This window comes from Saimiri boliviensis, chromosome 2 (assembly GCF_048565385.1).
Source record: "Saimiri boliviensis isolate mSaiBol1 chromosome 2, mSaiBol1.pri, whole genome shotgun sequence".
NCBI classification, from domain to species: Eukaryota; Metazoa; Chordata; class Mammalia; order Primates; family Cebidae; genus Saimiri; species Saimiri boliviensis.
Window position 1 is genome coordinate 221316810 of NC_133450.1, and position 23684 is coordinate 221340493.

Genomic DNA, 23684 nt, shown 5'->3' on the forward strand with positions numbered 1-23684 from the left:
CTGCCTCCATTCGGCTGAGGAGCCTGAAGAGCCTCCGCCGCGGCTTTTGTGGCGCGTGGGCTGCGAGGGAACAGCGGGGCCGAGGCTCGGCGCAGCCGCTGGAATGTCACTGACCGGGGGGAGGGTGCGCGAGGCCGCCGGGTCCCTCCCCGCCACCCCCAAGCCCGGCTGCGGCCCTGCCCTGCCCCATGCGGCTGCGGCAGGTGGGTGGGGGCTCCCTCGTCGGGATCTTCGCCACCCGCCTGCCCGCGGAACGCTCCCTGCACCGCCCCCGGTTCCTTCCCTCGGCGGGGAGCGACTTCTGCAGCTCGTTCTCCCGAATCGCACCAGCAATGCCGGCCAGCACTGGAGAGAGGAAGAGCCGGGGAGCCGGAGCATAGCGTAAACGGCTCTTGACCTTAATTTCATTCTGCATGGCGAATCTCGGCCGTCTCTCTGAAGGCAGAAGGGTCTGAGACTGGCCGTCTCCTTTTCTTTCCTTGTAATAAACATTTTTTTTCCTCCCCAGTGGTGATTTGCTTGTAAAGAATGGGTAGATGCGGTGCTTGCATGGTATGAGGCTCAAATCAAATAACTTAATAGCTTAGAGTTCTTGTTTGTGTGTGTGTGTGTGTTTCCTGGGACTGGGTCTTTCGAGTCGAGATAACTGTGTCAAAAATTCCACCATAACGGTGTTGAATGATAGAACAGTCTTTTGTTTGAAAGCTGTCCCTGAGAATTTGATTAGGTGCTTCTCAAAGAACATCGCTTTCAAAAATCTCATGTACTGAGTAAAACATATTTTAAATAAGCGCCCTGTTAAGTTTAATAGTTGAATATGTTTTAAATGAAAAGCCTGAATAGCTCAGAAAGCTGGGTTGAGATGATGCTTGAACTGTTCCAACATCTAATCAGATATCTTTCATATAATAGATCCTAAAATATTTAAGCCCTTTGTTCTGTCTTCCTCATGTTATTTTAGAAAAACTTACCATCATGGCTGTTCAGGAAGAACAGGAGAGAGGCCATATGAAGTATTTTCATAATGCGTTGAGAAATTGCGTCGTCATAGCAATTGGCCTTAAGTAAAACAGAATCAAAGATGGAAGGGTGGGGGTGTCTTGGAGCCAGGAAACAGAAAATCTTGGAAATAGCAGCAGGAACACTCAGCTGTATGAAGCCATTGAGCCAAGGTTCCGACTCCTTAACTAGTCATTTATTTTCCCTTTCACTGCAGCCAATGTCGTAGATTTGAAAGGTCAAATTGAAGTCAAAGTTTAATATGTGCTGCAGGGGGGAAAAAAGTGCTGCAGTAAGGGCCTCTGTGCAGGAAATTAACAATAAGCCTTTTTAAGTAAGTGGGCCAATAATTACTCAAAGGAACCCTCAAAGTGTGTTAACTGTTATCCAGGGACCTAGATGGAGAGACTTGAAGGGAGGATTTGCTCCATCCTGGATAAGTGTGAAGCAGTTCTTACTGCAAACGATCAGCCTAGTAACTGATTCTCTGACATGCTTTGGTCTTGGCAGTGTGTTTTGTAGTAATCTAATAATTAGAGAAATTTGATATGTCGCAGCTTACAGTGTAAGTCTGTCAAGCAATCTGATGAAGAGGTAGACATGGGGAGAGCTGTTTTAAGTATGTCTTTTGGTTCCCTGGGTTAGAATTTTTTCTACTTTTTCTTACCGGCCTTCGTCCCAGGTTGGGGTGGAGTCAACTGTAGATCCTGAAAAGTGGATCTCAGGAATAGTGCCCCATGTCCTGTCACTGCTGAACCTATGCTAAGAATGGACAGTGGATCCAAGGCTGGCCTGCTTTTGTAATCAGTCCTCCGTGGCCTACGCAAGGACCCCACTAGTTACGCACTCAGGTCTGTTGCAGCATATCAGCTTTGGGCGTACAGTAGAAGAATGCAACGCCCTAGTGGCAACTGCAGACTCCAGGAATGCGGAGGAGGACTGCATAGCTGATCACTTGGGGCCAGTTGACTGAAGCAGCTGTGCTGTGAACCATCACCTCTCTTCCACCTTTTTTGCATATTCCTCTTGTACCAGTTTTGAACAGGAAATAGTATTTTGTAAAGTAAGTGTACTGATAAACTAGGCCCAAGTCACATCTTTGTGGCTTGAGTTCTGCCTTGTGATAATTTCATGAAATTGTTCTTTTATTGCTGAATAGAAGGGGATTGAGGAATCATCTCCTGGGATCCTCAGGAGGAGGGCATATTTAGTTTGCAAAAGTATATTTAGTGTTATTACTTTGACAAGCGGGGAAATTGAGGCCCAAAAGCGAGTGTGACTTGGCCAGGGCCGCCATATCTAGGCAGTAACTGCCAAGACCTAGTAACCTTGGTTCTCTTTCCACATTTTAAATCCCTTGTGGGATTTAGACACTACACAGAATGTCAGAGAGAAAACATTGAGAAAATACCTGAAATTGGATTTTTAACCTGTATTCATATTTTGAAATAGCTGTTTTCTTCATGATTTTGTTCTGTTTGCCCTTAGAACCTTGTTATCTTGCTCTTCCCCCTCCCTCTTTAGACTCCACATTCCTCCATCATGTTGTCATCGTTTCGTAAACGCAGAGTCCAGGTATTTGACCAGCATGCAGAAAACGGGTTGCCTTTTTGGTTTTGCCTGGCTTGCAGTGAAGGCATATTTGTGTCCAAGAGGTTGAATGATCAAAAGAAAAGGGGGAACAAAAAAACCTGCCTGCATGATGTTTCTGTTAAACAAATTGGTTAGGATTTGTTTGGGAGTTTTTTGATGTTAAATTATCAGAAGTGTTAATAAATTTACTCTAAAATTTTCAAAGCCTTCCCTTTTTTTACCTCCCTCTCTTTCTCTTTAAGGCATGAATATATTGATTTCTTATCACCTTCCTGGTGCTTGCATGTAGTGTTTGCTGACTTTTTATTGGTTACTACTTGGTTTTTAAGAACCAAGGGACTAAACAGATTATCCTAGATATTTGGAAAAAATAATCTGAAAATACATAGTAAAAATTGTATTTTTTAAATTTGACAAATACTGTAAACTTGGGTTTGTTTCCTGTTCCATTGACTTCTTCCGCCACAATTTGTATGATAAAATACAGCTTACCTTTTCATGTTTAAAGCAAAAATAGCTCTCAGGCCGGGTGTGGTGGCTCATGCCTGTAATCCCAGCACTTTGGGAGGCCGAGGTGGGCGGATCACGAGGTCAGGAGTTTGAGACTAGTCTGGCCAACATAGTGAAACCTCATCTCTACAAAAAATATAAAATATTAGCCGGGCATAGTAGCAGTTGCCTGTAATCCCTGCTGCTTGGGAAGCTGAGGCAGGAAAATCGCTTGAAACTGGGAGGCAGAGGTTGCAGTGAGCCGAGATCTCGCCATTGCACTCCAGCCTGGGTGACAGTGTGAGACTCCGTCTAAAAACAAAGCAAAACAAACATGCTCTCTTTATATGTTTTATTTGTGTACAGTTTTTGTTTTCTAAATCGGAGCTTTTTCAAAAAGAAAAAAAAAATTGGCATCTTGATATCCAAAAATAAGAAATATAAACATTGGAAATTTCTAGTGATTATAGGTGATAAATCCAAGGCAGGCCCTTTTATAAATCAGATGAGTTATTTATGAGGTTTATAAAAATGGGCCACATTATAACCTTTTCCTGTTTTGAGTCATAGTAACAATAAGGCACTTAAATACTTCTCATCTGAATTTTGCAGGTTAAAAGGTAAGTAGCAGCAAGATAGTATTTGGGAAGCATTCAGAAGTAAGTTTTCTCAATATTGCTCTGCATATCTGGATTTTGATGCAATGCAGTATGAATCTGTTGCTTTCTTAAAGCTAAGTCCCTGCTTACCTCTGCAGAATTGCGCTAACAAGTTGAAATGAATTAATCAGTTTGAAGGCTGACATGCTGATCCACAATCCTGGTTGGAACGTGGTTTAAGCAAAAATATTTGTTGTTTTTATTTATGGCATTCAGTTATCCTTTATGTATTATTGACCTCTCTGCTTATCATCAAATCTGCCACTAAAATCTGCAGCTAAGCTGGTTTTGAGTTAATCTTGTTCGACCTGAGAATCAACTGGTATACAATTTTATGGGTGCTAATGAATTCTTTGGTTTCTTCTTAGGGAAGCCCTTCCACATCCATAGACATAGTTCTCTTGCTTTGCAAATCTAAAATTTGGTACTAGGCTGGCATCCTAAGCCATGGAAAAAAGATATTGTTGGTTCTGCACATTTGGGTTCTGACTAAGCTACAAAAACAACTGATGAATGGTTTCTGTGACCTTTTGCTTTCGGTGATGGTTATGAATTTTTCCATAGAGCCAAATGATCCTTTCATCCTCTTAGTCCCTAAAGATCCCTTTCTTGCAAAACAGTAGGTCTGGTGTCCTGCCCGAAAAATCAGAATTCATTTGTAGTATTGCAGATGCCCCTTAGATCCAATAAATTCAGCTTGCTGAAAGAATGGCAATCCCAATGCTTTGTTTTTAGTTGAGACTCCTTTCAGCTTCACTATAATTTTTTCTCTCTTTTGGGATTCTGTAGAGAAACTGATTGCTGAATTCTTCTACTGTCCAAGATCTGTGCAAGGGTATCCTAAACCACTCACTGCAGGTGCCAAGCTTACAGAGTCCTGAGCGTTTGACCTTTGCTTTGAAAATGTTTTTATCTGCAGTCTTTTGTGTTGCTTAACACAGTGTGATTCCCACCTACTGCCTCTTCCTGCTTCACAAAGATAACTATATCCCCTTGTACAGTGGAGCATATAACTTCTATAAATTAGGTTAAGGCATTTAAAAATTCCCTAGATACCAAGAACTGCCTCAAACAGCTGTCTCTTGGCCTTTATCAAGAAGACAAAGATATTCGTGTCTAGTCTCTTTAGTAGGAATCCATTTTCAGTGGATAATGTGTATAAGTTTGTGTTTGGTATCAGGGATCATTCTGAAGCATGGTATAGCTTTGGATTAAATTAGAAATTTCTAGCCAGGGTTCATATCTTTAGACCCCACTTTTCTTCCCAGAGATCTGGCAGTATTGTAAGAATGCTGACAAGTTCATTTTATTCATTTTATTTATTACAATAGAGGACATAGTTGTAATTCCTGTTTTATCCCCCGAGATCAATTCGAAGTACTTGCTGAATGATGCAGCTAACGTTTGACTGCTGCATTGCAGCATTTATAAATAGCCTACGTCTTCAGTCTTCTCTAATATTTTCCAAATATGTACTTTTTTCCTTTCTTTTCTTTTTCTTTATTTTTTCTTTATCTTATTCTATTTTATTTTATTTTATATGTACCTTTTTTTTTATGTTACCTTAAATGGGAAGTTGTCCTTAAACATACAGAAAATATACTTAGCACTTCATTCCCTTCCTTGAGTCTCCATGTGAACAGACTTGATTGGCAAAATCAGAGACAGTCGGTTCCTTTGAGATAAGCAGTCAGTTGATTGCTTTCCTAGGAAGTCGTCTCCACTGTGGTTTTTAGACAGTTAGTAGGATAGATAGGCTGGTAAGATTGGAGTTTGTTTTTTAATGGCACATTTCCCAGATTTTTCCTTTCTCGCACTCTCGAAAGGCGTTTATCCCATATGGCTGGGAACAGCCTGGAACATTCTCTGTGAAGTTGGCCTTATCAGCCTGCTGCATATGGCCAGGGGAGGGGCAGGAGGGGCGGGGTGCTGGCAGGATGCAGCCTCAGTCATAGAAGGAATGTGGCGCACCCAGGCAGAGTTGACATTTCAGTAACTCTCTTGACCATTTCCGGTGAGAGGTTGTAGCACCTTTGGATGGCAGGAATTCTTACTGATACTTATGAGAATTTTCCTGTGTTTAATATAGTCTACAGAAAGGACCCTTTTAGAAACAGAAAGAAACTGGAACTCATATAGGTAAACGAGAGACAACTCCCTATCAGGGTAAGAGGCCCCACCCCCTTAAATTCTTATTAACCTCTAATCTTTTGTGGTGTCTCCTATGATAGCACAAATGAAAATTCTGAATGCTGACTGCAGTGGGAGCACATTGGTGACTTTCAGATGCCCAGCTCCTCAGGGACAGCCAGTTGTGGCTTGGCAGACCTCCCACCTACTGTCAGCTGATCTACTGCAGGAAAGAAAAGTCCATTATTGCCTGACCAAACCACTTGGTATAGAATTGACTCGTTCTACTTCACTGGGGTGACAAAGAGAGCCTTTTAGGTTGGTTAATTTCAGCAGGGCCTTGCTGAACTGTCTCTCTGGATTGGTAGGATCAAATCAGCAAGCTGGGACAGAGCAGGGGGACTTGCTCAGGTAGAACCTTTGCAATATTATGATGGAGATTTTTTTCTCAGCATCAAGGGCTGCTCCCAAATGTAATTTCTTAATTTCTGTAGCAGCTAAAGGATTTTAGAAATGCAGTGAGTCCTGTGATAAGACGCAGAACAGCACCACACAGTTGAATCCTGGAGACTTCCATCTCTTTCAGGAGTTTGTATGCAGTGTCATTGTTCCATGTGTAACTAGACCTTCCTTGGAAAATTTCTCTACAAGAAAATTTTGTAAGCAAACAAATTAGATGCATAATTTCTATCTTTTTTTTTTTTTGGAGACAGAGTCTCCATCACGCGCCAGGCTGGAGTGCAATGGCGTGATCTTGGCTCACTGCAACCTCTACCTCCCGTATTCAAGCAATTCTCCTGCCTCAGCCTACCAAGTAGCTGGCACCACAGGCGTGCGCCACCACACTCAACTAATTTTTGTATTTTAGTTGAGACAGGGTTTCACCGTGTTGGTCAGGATGGTCTCGATCTCTTGACCTTGTGATCCACTCACTTTGCCCTGCCAAAGTGCTGGAATTACAGCCGTGAGCCACCACGCCTGGCCCTATCTTGTTTCCTGAGGGTTGAGAACAAAGGAATTATATAAATAAATGATTCTAACCCTAATTGTTTACTAAGACTCAATCTTAAATAATTTTGATTTTTAAAAAATGATTACTACATCCACTTCACCCTTTTTTTTTTTTTTTTGAGACGGAGTTTCGCCCTTGTTACCCAGGCTGGAGTGCAATGGCGCGATCTCGGCTCACCGCAACCTCCGCCTCCTGGGCTCAGGCAATTCTCCTGCCTCAGCCTCCTGAGTAGCTGGGATTACAGGCACGTGCCACCATGCCCAGCTAATTTTTTGCACTTTAGTAGAGACGGGGTTTCACCATGTTGACCAGGATGGTCTTGATCTCTCGACCTCGTGATCCACCCGCCTCGGCCTCCCAAAGTGCTGGGATTACAGGCTTGAGCCACCGCGCCCGGCTACCCTTTTTTTTTAAGAGAGAGAGTCTTGCTCTGTCACCCAGGCTGGAGTGGCGTGATCTTGGCTCACTGCAACGTCTGCCTCCCGGATTCTAGCAATTCTCCAGCCTCAGCCTCCCCAATAACTGAGATTACAGGTGCATGCCACCATGCCCCGCTAATTTTTTGCATTTTAGTAGAGATGGGATTTCACTGTGTTTCCCAGGTTGGTGTCAAACTGAGCTCAGGCATTCCACCCACTTCAGCCTCCAAAATGCTCTGCCTCCTGAGTTCAAGCAGTTCTCCTACGTCAGCCTCCCGATAGCTGGGATTACAGGCACCCACCACCACGCCCGGCTAATTTTTGTATTTTTGTAGAGATGGTGTTTCACCATGTTGGCCAGGCTGGTCTTGAACTGACCTCAGGTGATCTGCCTACCTTGGCCTCCCAAAATGCTGGGATTACAAATGTGAGCCACCGCACTCAGTCTTTACTCCCTCTTTATTAGTTACTTTTCACATACCCACTTTGGAGTGAAAAAACAGTGAGGCAGTCACAGTGGCTCAAACCTGTAATCCCAATACTTCGGGAGGCCACGGCAGGCGGATCACCTAAGGTCAGGAGTTTGAGGCCAGCCTGGCCAACATGATGAAACTCTATTCTACTAAAAATACAAAAATTAGCTGGGTGTGGTGGCACATGCCTGTATTCCCAGCTACTCAGGAGGCTGAGGCAGGAGAATTGCTTGAGCCAAAGGGCTAGTTTGCAGTGAGCCAAGATCAAGCCTTGTACTACAGCCTGACCAGGTACGGTGGCACATGTCTGTAATCCCAGCTACTCGGGAGGCTGAGGCAGGAGAATCGCTTGAACCCAGGAGGCAGAGGTCACAGTGAGCTGAGATTGTGCCATTGCACTCCAGCCTGGCAACACCATCTCAAAAAAAAAAAAAAAAAAAAATCACTGGTTCTAATGTGCCATTCTGGGAACCAGAGGATCCCAGGTCACCCTGGGCTCTGCAACTTGCTTGCTAGATTACCTGTCTCCTGATTAGCAAGCTCTGAATATAACTGAACCTATAATATGTGCCAAGTTCTGAGTTCTGTGCCCAGAGAGTAAAAGTAAAATATGGTGTTCTTTATAGTTCCTTAAAGAGCTTATCAGTATGGTAGGGAGAACAAAATAATTTCATGGCAGAATGTGGCAGTGTTGTAAGATGAATGATAATGGTGGTCAGGGAGTGGAGACATCTGATTCAGAAGGACCTCATAGAGGACGAGGCATATGCTTTGGACTTAGATCTGTATGATATTAAATGGTGGGGTTGAGAGTGGGAAAAAAGAGTGTACTCCTGGCAAAGGGAACTTCTTGAGCTTTGCAGTGGACCCTGTCCAGGCCCTGTAATTGGAATTTGTGAGGGAGTTTGATGTGAGATAGGGCCGGAGGAAACAACTGGAAGGTGACTGAGTGAAGTTAGGTTTAACTTCTAGTCAGTGTGGCTGGTGGTGATAGTGATCCTTGTCAGGATCCTCATCAGAAATCAGCCTTCCCCAAAGCAGGCTGATAGACTTAGGGCAGCAGTGTAAACTAGAACGGCCAGTTTTCATTAAATACTATTATAGAAACTGCTCTGAGCAGACATCAACCTTCCACAGTCACCCCCAGTTTTTGGTTTTAAGGACTTATGTCTGTTTTAAGAATAGAAAATAAGCCGGTGCAGTGGCTTATGCCTGTAATCCCAGCACTTTGGGAGGCCAAGGCGGGTGGATCACTTGAATCCAGAAGTTTGAGACTAGCCTGTGCAACATGGTGAAACCACATCTGTACAAAAAATGTAAAAATTACCCAGGCGTGGTGGCATCCACCTGTAGTTGTGGCTACTCAGGAGGCTGAGGCAGGAGGATCGCTGGAGCCCAGGAAGCAAGATTGCAGTGAGCCGAGATTTTACCATTGTCACTCCAGCCTGGGCAACAGAATGAGACGCTGCCAAAAAAAAAAAAAGGCAGCCACTTTCTCAGAGTATACTACCATGTGACTAATTCAGGTTTAGTCATTAGGTTAATACCTAGTTGTGTAGCTTTAGTCAGCACATTCTTTATTTGCCATTCTTGCCATGAGTCTAGCGCTTACCTGGATAGAATTCCAATTTTGCAATATGGGAACAGAAAGATTCATTGTGGAGCTCTCTCCCTAACCCTTACAAATGAATTTAGGTCTGCTGCATAGCAGCTGCAACACTCAGCATCAACTTGATCACTTATTCAACTATTCAACCAACATTTTTTTTTTTTTTTTTTTTGAGATAGGGTCTCATTTCATCACACAGGCTGGAGGGTCTCATTTCATCACACAGGCTGGAGTGCAGTAGTACAACTACAGGTGCATGCCACCACTCCTGGCTAATTTTTTTTTTTTTTAGAGCCATGGTTTTGCCACGTTACCTAGGCTGTTCTTGAACCCCTGGCCTCAAGCAATCTGCCCACCTCAGCCTGCCAAAGTGCCGGGATTGCAGATGTGAACCATGGCAATTAGCCTGTTCAACCAACATTTCTTAATGACCTCTGTATGCTAGAAATCAGGGATGCAGAGCCAGACATGGTGGCTTACCCCTGTAATCTTAGCACTTTGGAAGGCCAAGGTGGAAAGATCATTTGAGCCCAGGAGTTCAAGACCAGCCTAGGCAACATAGTAAAACCCTGTCTTTACAAAAAAATTTAAAAATTAGCCAGTCGTGATGGTTTGCACCCATAATCCCAGCTACTTGGGAGGCTGAGGTGGAAGGATCATTTGAACCTGGGAGATTGAGGTTACAGTGAGCCGTGATTGCACTATAGCCTGGGCAGCAAAGCAAGGCCCTGTCTCAAAATAAATGAATAAATATCAGGGATACAAAGATTAGGTTGCTCAGTGTAATCATGCCTTAGGATGTATGTACAAGTGCTTTGCAAATCTAAAGAGAAGTGTTATTACATCTGAGAAGGAGGGAAGGAAGGAACATTGGGTACAGTTTAGTAAAGAGTCAGGATCCTGCAGTTTACTCATTTCAGCTGGGTGTTGAGATAAAAGTAAATAGGCACTATCCAAGCAGAGAAGAGTCATAGGACATTCTAGACAAAGGAAGCATGTGCACATGGCTTGGAGTTTTCAAGGAAATTACGTATTTTGGAGCAGAAAGAATATTTCTATCCCCCAAGAGGATAGGAGGCATGGGTGAGAGATGATACTAGGCAGGCATGTTGGGCCATGTTGTGAAGATCCTGCTCAAGAGGTGGGTTCTTTCCTCTGCCAGAAGGGAGCCATAAAGGGTTTGGAGTGGCATGGCAAAGAATGTTTCTTTTTATAGTATAAAAACTTTGGACTGTGGAAAAACAATAATACAACAAAAATACATGGTTGATATGTGGAGAATAATTTCAAAAGAATGGTGATATGCTAAAAACACCTCATCTACACTTTTCCGGGAAGACAGTCTTTTAGAAAAGCAGTCTTCAAAGCTGATCAGGCGCAAACAGTGCCTTCCCACCACCACTGAGAACTGCTTGAATCCCTACAGAGCTGGAGCACTAGCTAGAAACTAACCTCAGCCATCTCCTGCTGTTTACCTGCCAGGTGGATATGGGGTAGCACTCTTGACAGGTTTCATTCCTAACCCTTAGCCTACACAACCTTTTCTGCCTTGGATTAGGCGACAGGATAAAGGAAAGAACTCCCAGATGTTTCCAGGGTAACACAATTTTATACCTTTTATACATTGTAGAACAATAGCTGGAAGGGACCAGCAGGCTTATCTGGTCTGCTTCCTTACTGAACCCGAAAACCTCTCTATAGACTGTAATTGTAAAGTGTGAAGAGACTTGAGACTATGTCATTTTTCCTGACATTTTTAGTCACTCTCAGAAATTGAGGCATGAAGTGGGAACGTGGCTAGTGCAAGGTCACATGCTACTGACAAATTTAGAAGCTTTTTGGCATTAATGTATACCTGTTTCCTTCTGTGTTCCTTAATTAGTTAGAGGATAAAATGGCATATTCTTTTTTTTTTCTTTGAGACAGAGTTTTGCTCTTGTTGCCCAGGCTGGAGTGCAATGGTGCAATATCGGCTCACTGCAACCTCCACCTCCCGGGTTCAAGTGATTCTCCTGCCTCAGCCTCTCGAGTAGCTGGGACTACAGGCTTGTGCCACCATGCTCAACTGATTTTCTATTTTTAGTTGAGATGGGGTTCCTCCATGTTGATCAGTCTGGTCTTGAACTCCCAACCTCAGGTGATCCATCCACCTCGGCCTCCCAAAGTGCTGGGATTACAGGCGTGAGCCACCGTGAATGGCCAATTTTTTTTAGAGACGGAGTTTCTGTTGGTCAGGGTGGAGTGCAGTGGTGTGATCTCGGCTCACTGCAATCTCTGCCTCCCAAGTTCAAGTGATTCTCCTGCCTCAGCCTCCTGAGTAGCTGGGATTACAGGCACGCACCACTATGCCCAATAATTTTTGTATTTTTGTAGAGATGAAGTTTCACCATGTTGGTGAGGCTGGTCTCAAACTCCTGACCTCATGATCCACCCACCTCGGCTTCCCAAAGTGCTGAGATTATAGGCATGAGCCACTGCACCTGGCCTAAAGTGGCATATTCTTTGTTTTAGGTTTTTGTTTTGTTTTGTAACCCAGGCCAGAGTGCTCTAGTGCAATGATGGCTCACTGCAGCCTCAAATTCCCAGGCTTAAGTTATCTTCTTGCCTTAGCCTCCTGAGTAGCTCATACCACAGGCACACGTCACCATGCCCAGCTATTTTTTTGTATTTTAGTAGAGACAGTATTTCACCTTGTTGCCCAGGCTGGTCTTGAACTCCTGGAGTCTCAAGCAGTCTGCCACTTCAGCCTCCCAAAGTGTTGGGATTACAGGCATGAGCCACCACACTCCCTGCCTGAAAGGACTTCTGAATGGATTTATCAATAATTCTTTGAATACCACAGTAGCTGCTGTTTTCTCTGAGTCCTTGAAGCCTTTATACTAGATGTAAACTATGGTTTATGCTAGAATTAATTTATACTAGTATGAACTATGGTTTATACTAGAATTGATAGTATAAGCCATAGTTCTCCCATTCATAGTTTTCACTTGGTTTCCTTGCCATGTGAGTTAGGCATCTTATGAGGGCCCTATGTAGGTAGGTGTTGCAGGGGAACATTTTCAGTAAAGGAATAGGATCTGGGCTTCATTGTTCTTAAGAAGGGGCTGTCTTCTCAATTCATTTGTCTGCTGGGTTTATCTGATAATTCTTTCTTTCCTTTAGAGAGGCTAATTGCTTTTAATCTATTTTGGTGCCTTTGGGGACTTATCTCAGGGCATTCTGTCTTTTCAGAAAATGGACCCAAGTGGGGTCAAAGTGCTGGAAACAGCAGAGGACATCCAGGAGAGGCGGCAGCAGGTCTTAGACCGATACCACCGCTTCAAGGAGCTCTCAACCCTTAGGCGTCAGAAGCTGGAAGATTCCTATCGATTCCAGTTCTTTCAAAGAGATGCTGAAGAGCTGGAGAAATGGATTCAGGAAAAACTTCAGATTGCATCTGATGATAATTATAAAGACCCAACCAACTTGCAGGTATGTCTGATCTCTTGGGATTGCTTCCAAAATTCAGGAGCCCAAATGTTCTTACCCAAAAATCAGACAAGGAAATTTACTTAATTATGACCTTGAGAGATTGGACAGCAAAAAGAATATAATGAGGAAGGACAAACTCAATGTTTTCCCTTATTGTATTAGTGAGGGTGAGTGTGGAATCTTACAGGCATTAATTATCTTTTCTGGATGCTTTAAACTGATGGTTTTCAAACCTCTGCTTTGATACCACTGGTGATCTTTAAACATTTTTCAGGGAAGTTCTGGGTTAATCTTTCAGAATGAGGTTTTTGTTTTGTTTTGCTTTTGCTTTTGTTTTTTTGAGACAGGATTTCACTTTTGTCACCCAGGCTGGAGTGCAATGTCATGATGTCAGCTCACTGTAACCTCCTCCTCCCAGGTTCAAGTGATTCTGCAGCCTCAGCCTCCTGAGTAGCTGGGATTATAGGCGCCCGCCACCATGCCCAGCTAATTTTTGTATTTTTAGTAGAGATGGGGTTTCGCCATGTTGACCAGGCTGGTCTTGAACTCCTAACCTCAGGTGATCCATCTGTCTTGCCCTCCCAAAGCGCTGGGATTACAGGTGTGAGCCACTGCACCTGGCCAAAATTTTTTTATAAAACGGTAAAGCCTTGCCGGGCTCAGTGGCTCATGTCTATAATCCCAGCACTTTGGGAGGCCAAGGAAGGTGGATCACGAGGTCAGGGATTCAAGACCAGCCTGACCAATACGGTGAAACCCCGTCTCTACTAAAGATACAAAAATTAGCTGGGCATGGTGGTGGGTGCCTATAGTTCCAGCTCCTCAGGAGGTGAAGCAGGAGACTTGCTTGAACCTGGGAGGCGGAGGTTGCAGTAAGCCAAGGTCAGATGCCACTCCACTCCAGCCTGGGTGACAGAGTGAGACTCTGTCCCAAAAAATTTTTTAAAAAGGGAAAGTCTGTCTTCTCATTAATTTTGGTGAAAGATTTTTAAAGAAAATTATTTTGATACCAAATGGAACAGTAGTTGGGTCCATGGTTTTTTAACTAGAAAAAATTTACTACAGTAACCTAAGAAGTGAATGAAGAATGTACCTGCTTTTAGGTACAATCCCTGCCTGGCAGGCCCTTTCCCATCTTAGTATTTGATGAAAAAGCAGTATTGAGAAATGGAGTGTGGGCAGGGTCAAAGAGTCTGGCCTCTGAAGCAAGTGAAAGTAAGGCTCGTGTGAGTAAATATGGATGGATTTTTCAAGAGTAAGCACTGAGTGCTAAGAAAACTGTTAGTATGGCTCTGTATTTCTAGAAGGGACTGGATGTTCACATAAAGGCTAATTTTCTGATAGCCCCCCCCAAAAAAAATTATTAATAGGATATTTTGTAGCATCTTCCATTGACAATGTTAGTCCTCAACAGTGAGTGAGGACCATTGATGGCCCTCATTAGCCAGGCTTTCAGAAGGCCAGGAAAAATGCAGTCAGAGTATTTGAGGAGTTGGGCAGGTAGAGAATGGGCAAGGTACCAAGTGATGTGTCCCTAACTAGAGGGAGCAGGATTGAGGAGGGGAGGAATATGGGGGACAGGGGACAAAGGACAAAATGCTGATGCTGTGTGGTTGCATCTGAGGCTCACTTCAAGGTCCACCAACAGGGAAAGCTTCAGAAGCATCAAGCCTTTGAAGCTGAAGTGCAGGCCAACTCAGGAGCCATTGTTAAGCTGGATGAAACTGGAAACCTGATGATCTCAGAAGGGCATTTTGCATCTGAAACCATACGGGTGAGTATGAATGGCTCATGGTATGGATGGCTTCATCTGGGTGGAGGATTATAGATTCATGCATACATGTCAGTTTGGGTTCCCCAAAAGATAGACTTTTCTAGCTTAAATTTATGAAGTCTCCTAAAAAGGTTACCCAATCCTGCCTTTGTAATATGACTTAGCATGAATGTAAGCAAGTATTTGTTTACTCAGTGAGGAAATTAATACCCCTTTTGTAGAATGAATTAGAATGTGATTATACTTTAAAGAAAACTGTAAATTAACTCTAACATTTATAAATGGCAATGAGATGGGAGAGCCTATTAATGAAATTGGCGAATTTAGCAAAGATAAATAGAAACAACCACAGACGCTATGAAGAAGGTTATCTGTGGGAAAGCTTGCTGTCTGGAATCTTGGCTTGCCCTGGGAGGGGTTTACTGAGGTCTAGGCAGCAAGCCCGTCAAATGATGCTTCAGCTCTTAGGAATGATTTATGGCACTTGTTGGTCAATGACCATGGAGCTGGGACTGACTTTGAGGCAGGAGTCCTTGAACTCTTCAGTCTGCTTATTTTAGTGCCAGTTTATTGGAGCTGAGGTAGTAATTGATCTTTCTCTGCTTTGTTTCACATTTCTAGTACCAAGATATTAAGGGAAAACAAACCTCTTGACAGTGAAGTGTGCACATTGAGTTTCTTATAACTGGATGCACTTGTCTATCTTTGATTTACATCGTGTCTAGCTGTGTGTTCTCTTTGTTTCTTTGTCATCCAAAGCCACATTTCATTGAGGCCCAGCCTTGTCTAGTTCTTCACTTGTCAAAGCAGTCCTGAAGATTTAAATGAAAGCCGCACCCTTAAGCCCCAGCTAGAACTGTTTTGTCCCCAACTCTTGCCTGAATTGTGTGGAGGTTTCATTCACTGAGGATCCAGTCTAGTCATTTTCAACAATAAATGTTTGTTTTCTCACGTTTGCTTGGCAATACTCTGCAGTCTCATATTAAGGACTTGCAATTGGCCCTAACATGTATGATGAATAATTATTAACTATTACTAATAATGATTGTAAATAGGAAATAAAAGTGAATTCCAGATGTCATGTGACTAATAACATTTAACCCATTCAGGCAGTGTAATATTTGTCTGCAATTAAATACAGATATTTATCTGGCCATCTTCCCACTATTTTATATACAGTCATAGTCTTATAGTAAATGAAATCAGCATACTTTATTATTTCCTTGATAGAAGTTGTTTTCCCACAGTGAATGAGACAGCTCTGTAGTAGTATATGTAACCAGCTTACCATGGAGAACATTAGACATTGATCAAGTGTTTGGCTTCAGTAATTAAGGAGGAAAGGAGGAGGACCCAAAGCTGACTTTATTCATGTCAATTAGTACCCTCTGCCCTGTTTAGGCGGCTTATTAAAGCAACATTACCAATATTGTTAACTGGCCAAGCATGGTGGCTCACACCTGTAATCCCAGAACTTTGGGAAGCCAAGGCCAAGGCAGGAGGATCACTTGAGCTCAGGAGTTCAAAACCAGCCTGGGCAACATAGTGAGACCTAGTCTCTACCAAAAAATTAAAAATTAGCGGGGTGTGGTGGTGCACAACTGTAGTCTCAGCTCCTGGGGAGGCTGAGGTAGGAGGATCACTTGAGCCTGGGAGGACAAAGCTGCAGTGAGCCATGATTGTACTATTCCAGCTTAGGCAACAGAGCAAGACTGTCTCAAAAAAAAAAAAAAAAAAAAAGTTAGGCACAGTGTCTCATGCCTGTAATCCCAGCACTTTACAGGGTTGAGGTGGGCAGATCATCTGAGGTCAAGAGTTCAAGACCAGCCTGGCTAACATGATGAAACCCCATATCTACTAAAAATATAAAAAATTAGCCAGGCATGGTGGCACACACCTGTAATCCCAGCTACCTGGAAGGCTGAGGCAGGAGAATCTCTTGAACCCAGGAGGCAGAGGTTGCAGTGAGCTGAGATTACGCCATTGCACTCCAGCTTGGGTAACAAGAGCTGAAATCCATCTAAAAAATAAATAAAACCAAAACCTATTAAATATAGTTTGTTGAATAGGTATTAATATTTATGTCCAGATACTTTGCTAATCTCTAATCTTCACAATAAATTTGCAAAGTGGCCATAATTTCCCTATTGCAGAAGAGTAGAAACTGAGGCTCAAAGAGTTTGATTAACTTGTCAAAAGTCGTACAGTTGATAGATGACTGAACTGGAATTTATCCCCTTCTTTCTCCAGTCACAACTATTTGTTTTAATTTTTTTTTTTTTTTTTTTTTTTTTTTTTTTTTTGAGACAGAGTCTTGCTCTGACACCAAGGCTGGAATCAGTGGCACAATCTAGGCTAGCTGCAGTCTCCACCCCCAGGCTCAAGTGATTCACCCACCTCAGCCTCCCGAGTAGCTGGGATCACAGGAACACACCACCCCACTTGGCTATTTTTTTGTATTTTTAGTAGAGACCGGGGTCTTGCCATGTTGCCCAGGCTGGTCTTGAACTCCTGAGCTCAAGCAATCTGCCTGCCTCAGCCTCCCAAAGTGCTGGGATTACAGGTGTGAGCCACTGCACCCAATCCGTTTGCTTTATTTTTCCTACCTGTACTTCCTTCCTATCTTCTTTACTTAATGTTTTCACCATCTGCTTCTCTGAAGGCTCCTGTTGCTTGCTTATGTCCCTGTTGAGAAATCCACCTGAGTCAGAACCAGGCTTCTTGACCCCGTCAGCTTTCCATGTATTTATGAAGTGCATCTGCCTCCTTGCCCACTCACACTCTCAAATATAGTAAGCCTGTGAAGCTGCACTCTCTAACCTGCAGTATTTACAATATCAGCAATAGGAAATGGTTCCAGTACTGGAACAGGCCTTGCCCTAGTTCTTTCCTTGAGGGGGTAAAAATGAAATATGTGAGATGGACAATTGACTTGAATGTGAGAGGATTTTCTCTAGTCTTCTGTGGCCTCGTTTTTAATTTGAGCAGGAGCTTTTATTTAATATTTACTTTCATGCTCATAGTTCCTATGGTGATCTTGGCTTGGTCATTTGTTTGGTCCCCTAACTCAGTACCTTAGTTTGACAGGTGGTGGTAGCAGAGGAAAGTGGGTGGCGTGTGAGGGCATATCTGTGTCCTGGATAACCTGTCTGTCACTGGTTTAGACTTTCACACCATACCGGACAGCGTGGCGCCCCATAGTCACCGCCACCCACATCGGGTCCCACATCCGAGTAGGTGGAGTATTGACTTGCTGTTGATTGCCTTCTGCCCCTTGCTTTGGAGTGCCTTTCACTTTCTTCTCAGTGTGGGGTCAGTTTTATCAACAGTAGTGAAAGTGAATTGTGTGAGCATGTATTCGTCTGCTGCTTTCTCCTTTCCAATAAAACATCTACACTTGCTTCTAAGATAATCCACCCATGTTGACTGTCTCCTGGTTTTCAAGTTTTTATTTTGCTAGGCATGGATCTCAATCATGGGTGGATCCCAGACTTCTTTTCTGTTAGTGTTTAAATCTTTTTGTTTGTTTTCTTCTATCAGTGTTGTACAGAAACTCCCAGTATCTTGGGTAGGCATAATCAAGGCATTGAGATTGGATTGGCATACCAGAATGCATCATCTAAGCTTGAATTGATTATCAGTTTCCTCCAACTCTTGTTAAGTCCTTACCGGGCCTGTGTTACGAGAACCTAAAGATGCTGGGAAGTGATTATGTTTGACCCTATGGCTGCCACTTGGGTGAAGTAAAGCTCACTCGAGATGTACCACAAACTGTCTTTTCATAGAAGGTCCAAAATTTTTTATATTAGGGATCCTTTTTGATAGCTGCTAACTTTTCAGGACTCCATCTTTTCTACTTTTTTTTTTTTTTTTTTTTTTCCTCGAGTTGGAGTCTTGCTCTGTTGTTCAGAGCTGGAGTGCAGTAGCAGGATCTCTGCTCACTGCAGCCTCTGCCTCCTGGGTTCAAGCAACTCCCCTGCCTCAGCCTCCTGAGCAGCTGGGATTATAGGTGTGTGCCACCACGCCCAGCTAATTTTTGTATTTTTAGTAGTGACAGGGGTTTCACCATGCTGGCCAGGCTGGTCTTGGACTCCTGACCTTGTGGTTCACCTGCCCCTGCCTTCCAAAGTGCTGGGAATACAGGCGTGAGCCACCACCCAGCCCTTTTCTACTTTTAGACCAAGATTTTCCTGTTGTGCCTTATAATCTTTACATTGATGATGCCTATAGGACCTTTTGTTTTTTTTCCCTTTCTCTCCATGAATTTGGAATACATCCTTCAGTAATTTTAGTTCAGTTTATACATTAATTCCTTCCTCAGTAGTCTTCTGGATTGGGAATTCTCTAATAATTTAACAATAATTAATAGTATCAATCATGTACCTATTTATAATACTAAAATATATAACTATAAAAGATAAATGTCATAAATATAATTATAAATAAATGAAATATAAAGATATAATTATTAATAATATATATAATAATGATTTTCCTGATGTAAACTAAAGTAAATCTACCTGTGAAAGGCCAGTGATTTTGTAACTTGAAAACCACTAAGGCTGGGTGCAGTAGCTCACGCCTGTAATCCCAGCACTTTGGGGGGCTGAGGTGGGTGGATCACAAGGTCAGGAGCTCGAGACCATCCTGGCCAACATGGTGAAACCCTGTCTCTACTAAAAATAAAAAAAAAATTTAGTTGGGTGTGGTGGCGCACGACTGTCATCCCAGCTACTTGGGAGGCTGATGCAGGAGAATTGCTTGAACCCAGGGGGCGGAGATTACAGGGAGCTGAGATTGTGCCACTGTACTACAGCCTGGCAGCCTGGGTGACAGTACGAGACTCTTGTCTCCAAAAAAAAAAAAAAGAAAGAAAGAAAACCACTAAACCACTGTGAACTGTGAACTTTTCCGTGTTCCCGATTAAATTTACTATTTCCTCTCCGCTTAGGAATTATCTTTTTAAAATATTTTTATTCAGAGCTCCATAAGGTCTCTAACTTGTTTGAACTCTGTGGAAGAGCCAGATCCCACAGAGCCAGTTGTGATCTGGTGTAAAATGTGATTTGAAACTTTCAGACTCGTTTGATGGAGCTACACCGCCAGTGGGAATTACTTTTGGAGAAGATGCGAGAGAAAGGAATCAAACTGCTGCAGGCCCAGAAGTTGGTGCAGTATTTACGAGAATGTGAGGACGTGATGGACTGGATCAATGACAAGGCATGTTTCGGGAAGGAAGGTTTGCTAAGCTTTACTCAAAGAAAGGGAAGAGACTCCTCAGTGATCTGTAGCGAGAACCAGTGTTAGTTCAGATATGGCCATTTTAAGTGAAAGGGTGGAAGTGGGATTGCTGTCTCTCCAGCCACTCTCTAGGTGTTTGCTATTCTGTATACAACTCTGAAGCCTGGAGTTGCTGAGACAGAAATGCTGTGAGCCAAACCTCTTAACTTTCTATGGGAGGAACTAAAATCACAAACCACTTAGTGAACCGTATTCATTAAAGCTAACATGGCTCCATCCCTAATGGGTCTGTTTCCTGTTTCTGGAAGCCATTGTTAACAAATGTTGGTTGGTCACTCTGGCTCTCTCATGGTCCCTGAATAGGAAGCAATTGTTACTTCTGAAGAGCTGGGCCAGGATCTGGAGCATGTAGAGGTTTTACAGAAGAAATTTGAAGAGTTTCAAACAGATATGGCTGCTCATGAAGAAAGAGTTAATGAAGTGAACCAGTTTGCTGCCAAACTCATTCAGGTAAAGAGCAAATGTGTTTCTCACAATATTATTATGTTAACTTTTTAGTATATTCAGGAGAAAATTTTGATTGGTACCCTAATTTCTGAGTGAGCAAGTTTTTGTAAACATGTCTAAGGGTTTTGTTTAGATGTAAGGCACAATACTGATTACTCCTAAATTGGAAAATGCTTTTTAACATGTTACCTTGGGCAGAAAGGGCAGAGTTCATTTGATCTGTTTCTTCCACCCACTTTTGGGTAGGGCTGGGTAAAGCTTTTATTGGGCTGCTGAAGCTGGATCTCAGGGTTTCTCAGACGAGGGTGGGGTGGTGAATGCTGTTAGTATTGGCAGACATCCACCAATGCCATAAGGCCCTTGCCTTCCTTTTTGATTTGAAGCTTCCCTGGGTTCCCTTGGGAGCCGGGGAGAACCTTGATATGAATAGACTCTCCACTCTGGCGCTGGAGCCCATTAAGAGGGAATAACAACCCTTTCCCAGTGCCCACATGTACAGTTCTGTAAGCTGCTTCCACTACCAAATCCGAAGGGTTCCAAAGACATCAAGTACTAGGAACCAGAGAGTTTTTACTTTTAGGGAAATTTGATTTGGGGGGGTTCAAATTTTAAATGTATAAGTCTTCTTAGAGGCTGGTACTTGTTTCCTTTATCTGGTCAGTGATTAAGAGAAAGAATAGCTGGCGTTCCTCAGAAGTATCTCACCCTTCCACTGACAGATGTGTTACCTTTCCAAACCCTAAGTTTTCCCATGGTTGAACTTGAGAAGAGTAGTTGGGCCAAACCCGTGGAACCCCAAATGGATTCAAGAACCCTGAAATGCTTCACTTTATTATTTTACATCATTTTTTTTTTTTTTTTTTTGAAACGGAGTTTCGCTCTTGTTACCCAGGCTGGAGTGCAATGGCGCGATCTCGGCTCACCGCAACCTCCGCCTCCTGGGTTCAGGCAATTCTCCTGCCTCAGCCTCCTGAGTAGCTGGGATTACAGGCACGCACCACCATGCCCAGCTATTTTTTTTGTATTTTTAGTAGAGACGGGGTTTCACTGTGTTGACCAGGATGGTCTCGATCTCTTGACCTTGTGATCCACCCGCCTCGGCCTCCCAAAGTGCTGGGATTACAGGCTTGAGCCACCGCGCCCGGCTTATTTTACATCATATTTTTAACTAAAAACACCAAAATGTGGTTGGTGGTGAAGGATACTTTTTTTTTTTTTTTTTTTTTTTTGAGACGGAGCTTCACTCTTGTTACCCAGGCTGGAGTGCAATGGCGTGATCTCGGCTCACCGCAGCCTCCGCCTCCTGGGTTCAGGCAATTCTCCTGCCTCAGCCTCCTGAGTAGCTGGGATTACAGGCACGTGCCACCATGCCCAACTAATTTTTTTATATTTTTAGTAGAGATGGGGTTTCACCATGTTGCCCAGGATGGTCTTGATCTCTTGGCCTCGTGATCCACCTGCCTCAGCCTCCTAAAGTGCTGGGATTGCAGGCTTGAGCCACCGCGCCCGGCCAGGTGAAGGATACTTATAAAGAAATGTTCCTAGGCTGGATGCAGTGGCACGTGCTGGCAGACTCAGCTATTCTACTCAGACCCAAGCTGATAAGGCAGTCACTTGAGACCAGCCTGGGCAACATGGCAAGACCCTGTCTGAAAAAAGAAAAAAAGAAATGTCTTCAGTCTAAAGCCCGGAACAAACTCTTGAGCACTGAAAATTATGTTTATGCAAGAACGCTTAACAGCCTCATGAATATCTGACATACCAAATTTTCAACCGGTTAGCATAGATGAGTACATTGATAAAGCTACTACAAAGTTGCGGCCAAAGTATTTATTAGCATAAAGGTTTTTGGCACTTTGCACATAACCACTTTATACAATATACAATAACCACACTACTCCAAAAGATAGAGAATGGATCTCCCCTTTTTACACAAGAAATAGAAACTCTTTGGAGTTATAGTTCACTTTGTATCATGTAGACCAGTATTTCTTGTGTTGTGATTCTCTTCAGAACGGTGATTTGCTAAGGTACTTCAAGGAACCAACCCCAGGATAACTAGTTGGAGGAACCAGAAGTTGTGTACAAATCCAGTCTCTTTTCTTCCTTGTTTAGGAGCAGCACCCTGAGGAGGAACTGATCAAGACTAAGCAGGATGAAGTAAATGCCGCCTGGCAGCGGCTGAAGGGCCTGGCTCTGCAGAGGCAGGGAAAGCTCTTTGGAGCAGCTGAAGTTCAGCGCTTTAACAGGTGTCAAGCCAGAGTGGGCTTTGGGAATGGGCCTCAACGTGGAGGGGTGTTATGAAGCACAGGGCATGTGCTGGTGAGCTGCCAGGGCTGACTAGGCCTTGGTCCCATGGGGTGTTCCTACTTCTAGAGAGTTGTCATTGCTGTAAATTAACTGGTGCCTTTGTTCTGTAGGGATGTGGATGAGACTATCAGTTGGATTAAGGAAAAGGAGCAGTTAATGGCCTCTGACGATTTTGGCCGAGACCTGGCAAGTGTTCAAGCTCTGCTTCGGAAGCACGAAGGTCTGGAGAGAGATCTTGCTGCTTTAGAGGACAAGGTGGGTTTTATAAGCAGCTCATTCTGTAAATAAGTTACCAAGGGTCGGGAGAAAGTTCTGATGGAGTTCACTTATAGGTCAAAGCCCTGTGTGCTGAGGCTGACCGCCTGCAACAGTCCCACCCTCTGAGTGCAACTCAGATTCAAGTGAAGCGAGAGGAACTGATTACAAACTGGGAGCAGATCCGCACCTTGGCAGCAGAGAGACACGCACGGCTCAATGATTCATACAGGTGCAAATAATCCCCCTGGTCTTAACCAGTATTATTTGACTTCTTTTTAGAGAAGCAGGAATAGCAGAGTTAAGGGTTTGTTCTATGTTCTATGAAAGTGTCAGGTATCACCTACAAATGCAAACCACTTCTTAACTATGGTCTCTCTCTTTGGAGACTGACAACTGTATTGTGTATAGTGTATGTATAGTATTTACAACTTAATAAATTCTTCTGTTCTGCATCACTGCATTATGACTTATAGAATGGAAACATCCCCTTAAGTATTTAAGTATCACATGAAATACCTTATTAAAACCAGGATTGGAAAGGAAAAGAATGCTTCTTACTAACCAAGTGTTGAACCTGGGAATAACAAGGAAGTTGAAAATGTGGGACAGTATTGGGGCTTATTATGGTGATGGATAGAACCTGTTTTAAAGGGTTGATTTCAGCCTTCTCTTGCTTTCCTTCACAGTCTAGATTGGGAGAATTTCATATTTCTCAGAATTAGAGTTTGTATAGTTTGTTA

At 43.2% G+C, this 23684-nt stretch overlaps 1 protein-coding gene across 13 annotated transcripts in view; it reads left to right on the forward strand.

The window, feature by feature from the left end:
- The window catches only part of SPTAN1 (spectrin alpha, non-erythrocytic 1), an 85646-nt gene that overhangs the window by 234 nt on the left and 61728 nt on the right, over positions 1-23684 (forward strand). For 12 of the 13 annotated variants that reach the window (XM_074395408.1, XM_074395412.1, XM_074395415.1 and 9 more), the window contains exons 2-9: positions 2524-2574; positions 12615-12854; positions 14503-14628; positions 19708-19852; positions 20237-20379; positions 22492-22625; positions 22797-22941; positions 23019-23173. In XM_074395408.1, coding sequence (XP_074251509.1) covers positions 2542-2574; positions 12615-12854; positions 14503-14628; positions 19708-19852; positions 20237-20379; positions 22492-22625; positions 22797-22941; positions 23019-23173 — 1121 coding nt within the window. In that variant the 5' untranslated portion in view covers positions 2524-2541. The remainder of the gene's footprint in view (positions 1-2523; positions 2575-12614; positions 12855-14502; positions 14629-19707; positions 19853-20236; positions 20380-22491; positions 22626-22796; positions 22942-23018; positions 23174-23684) is intronic. The other variant, XM_074395410.1, reaches the window with a different exon arrangement.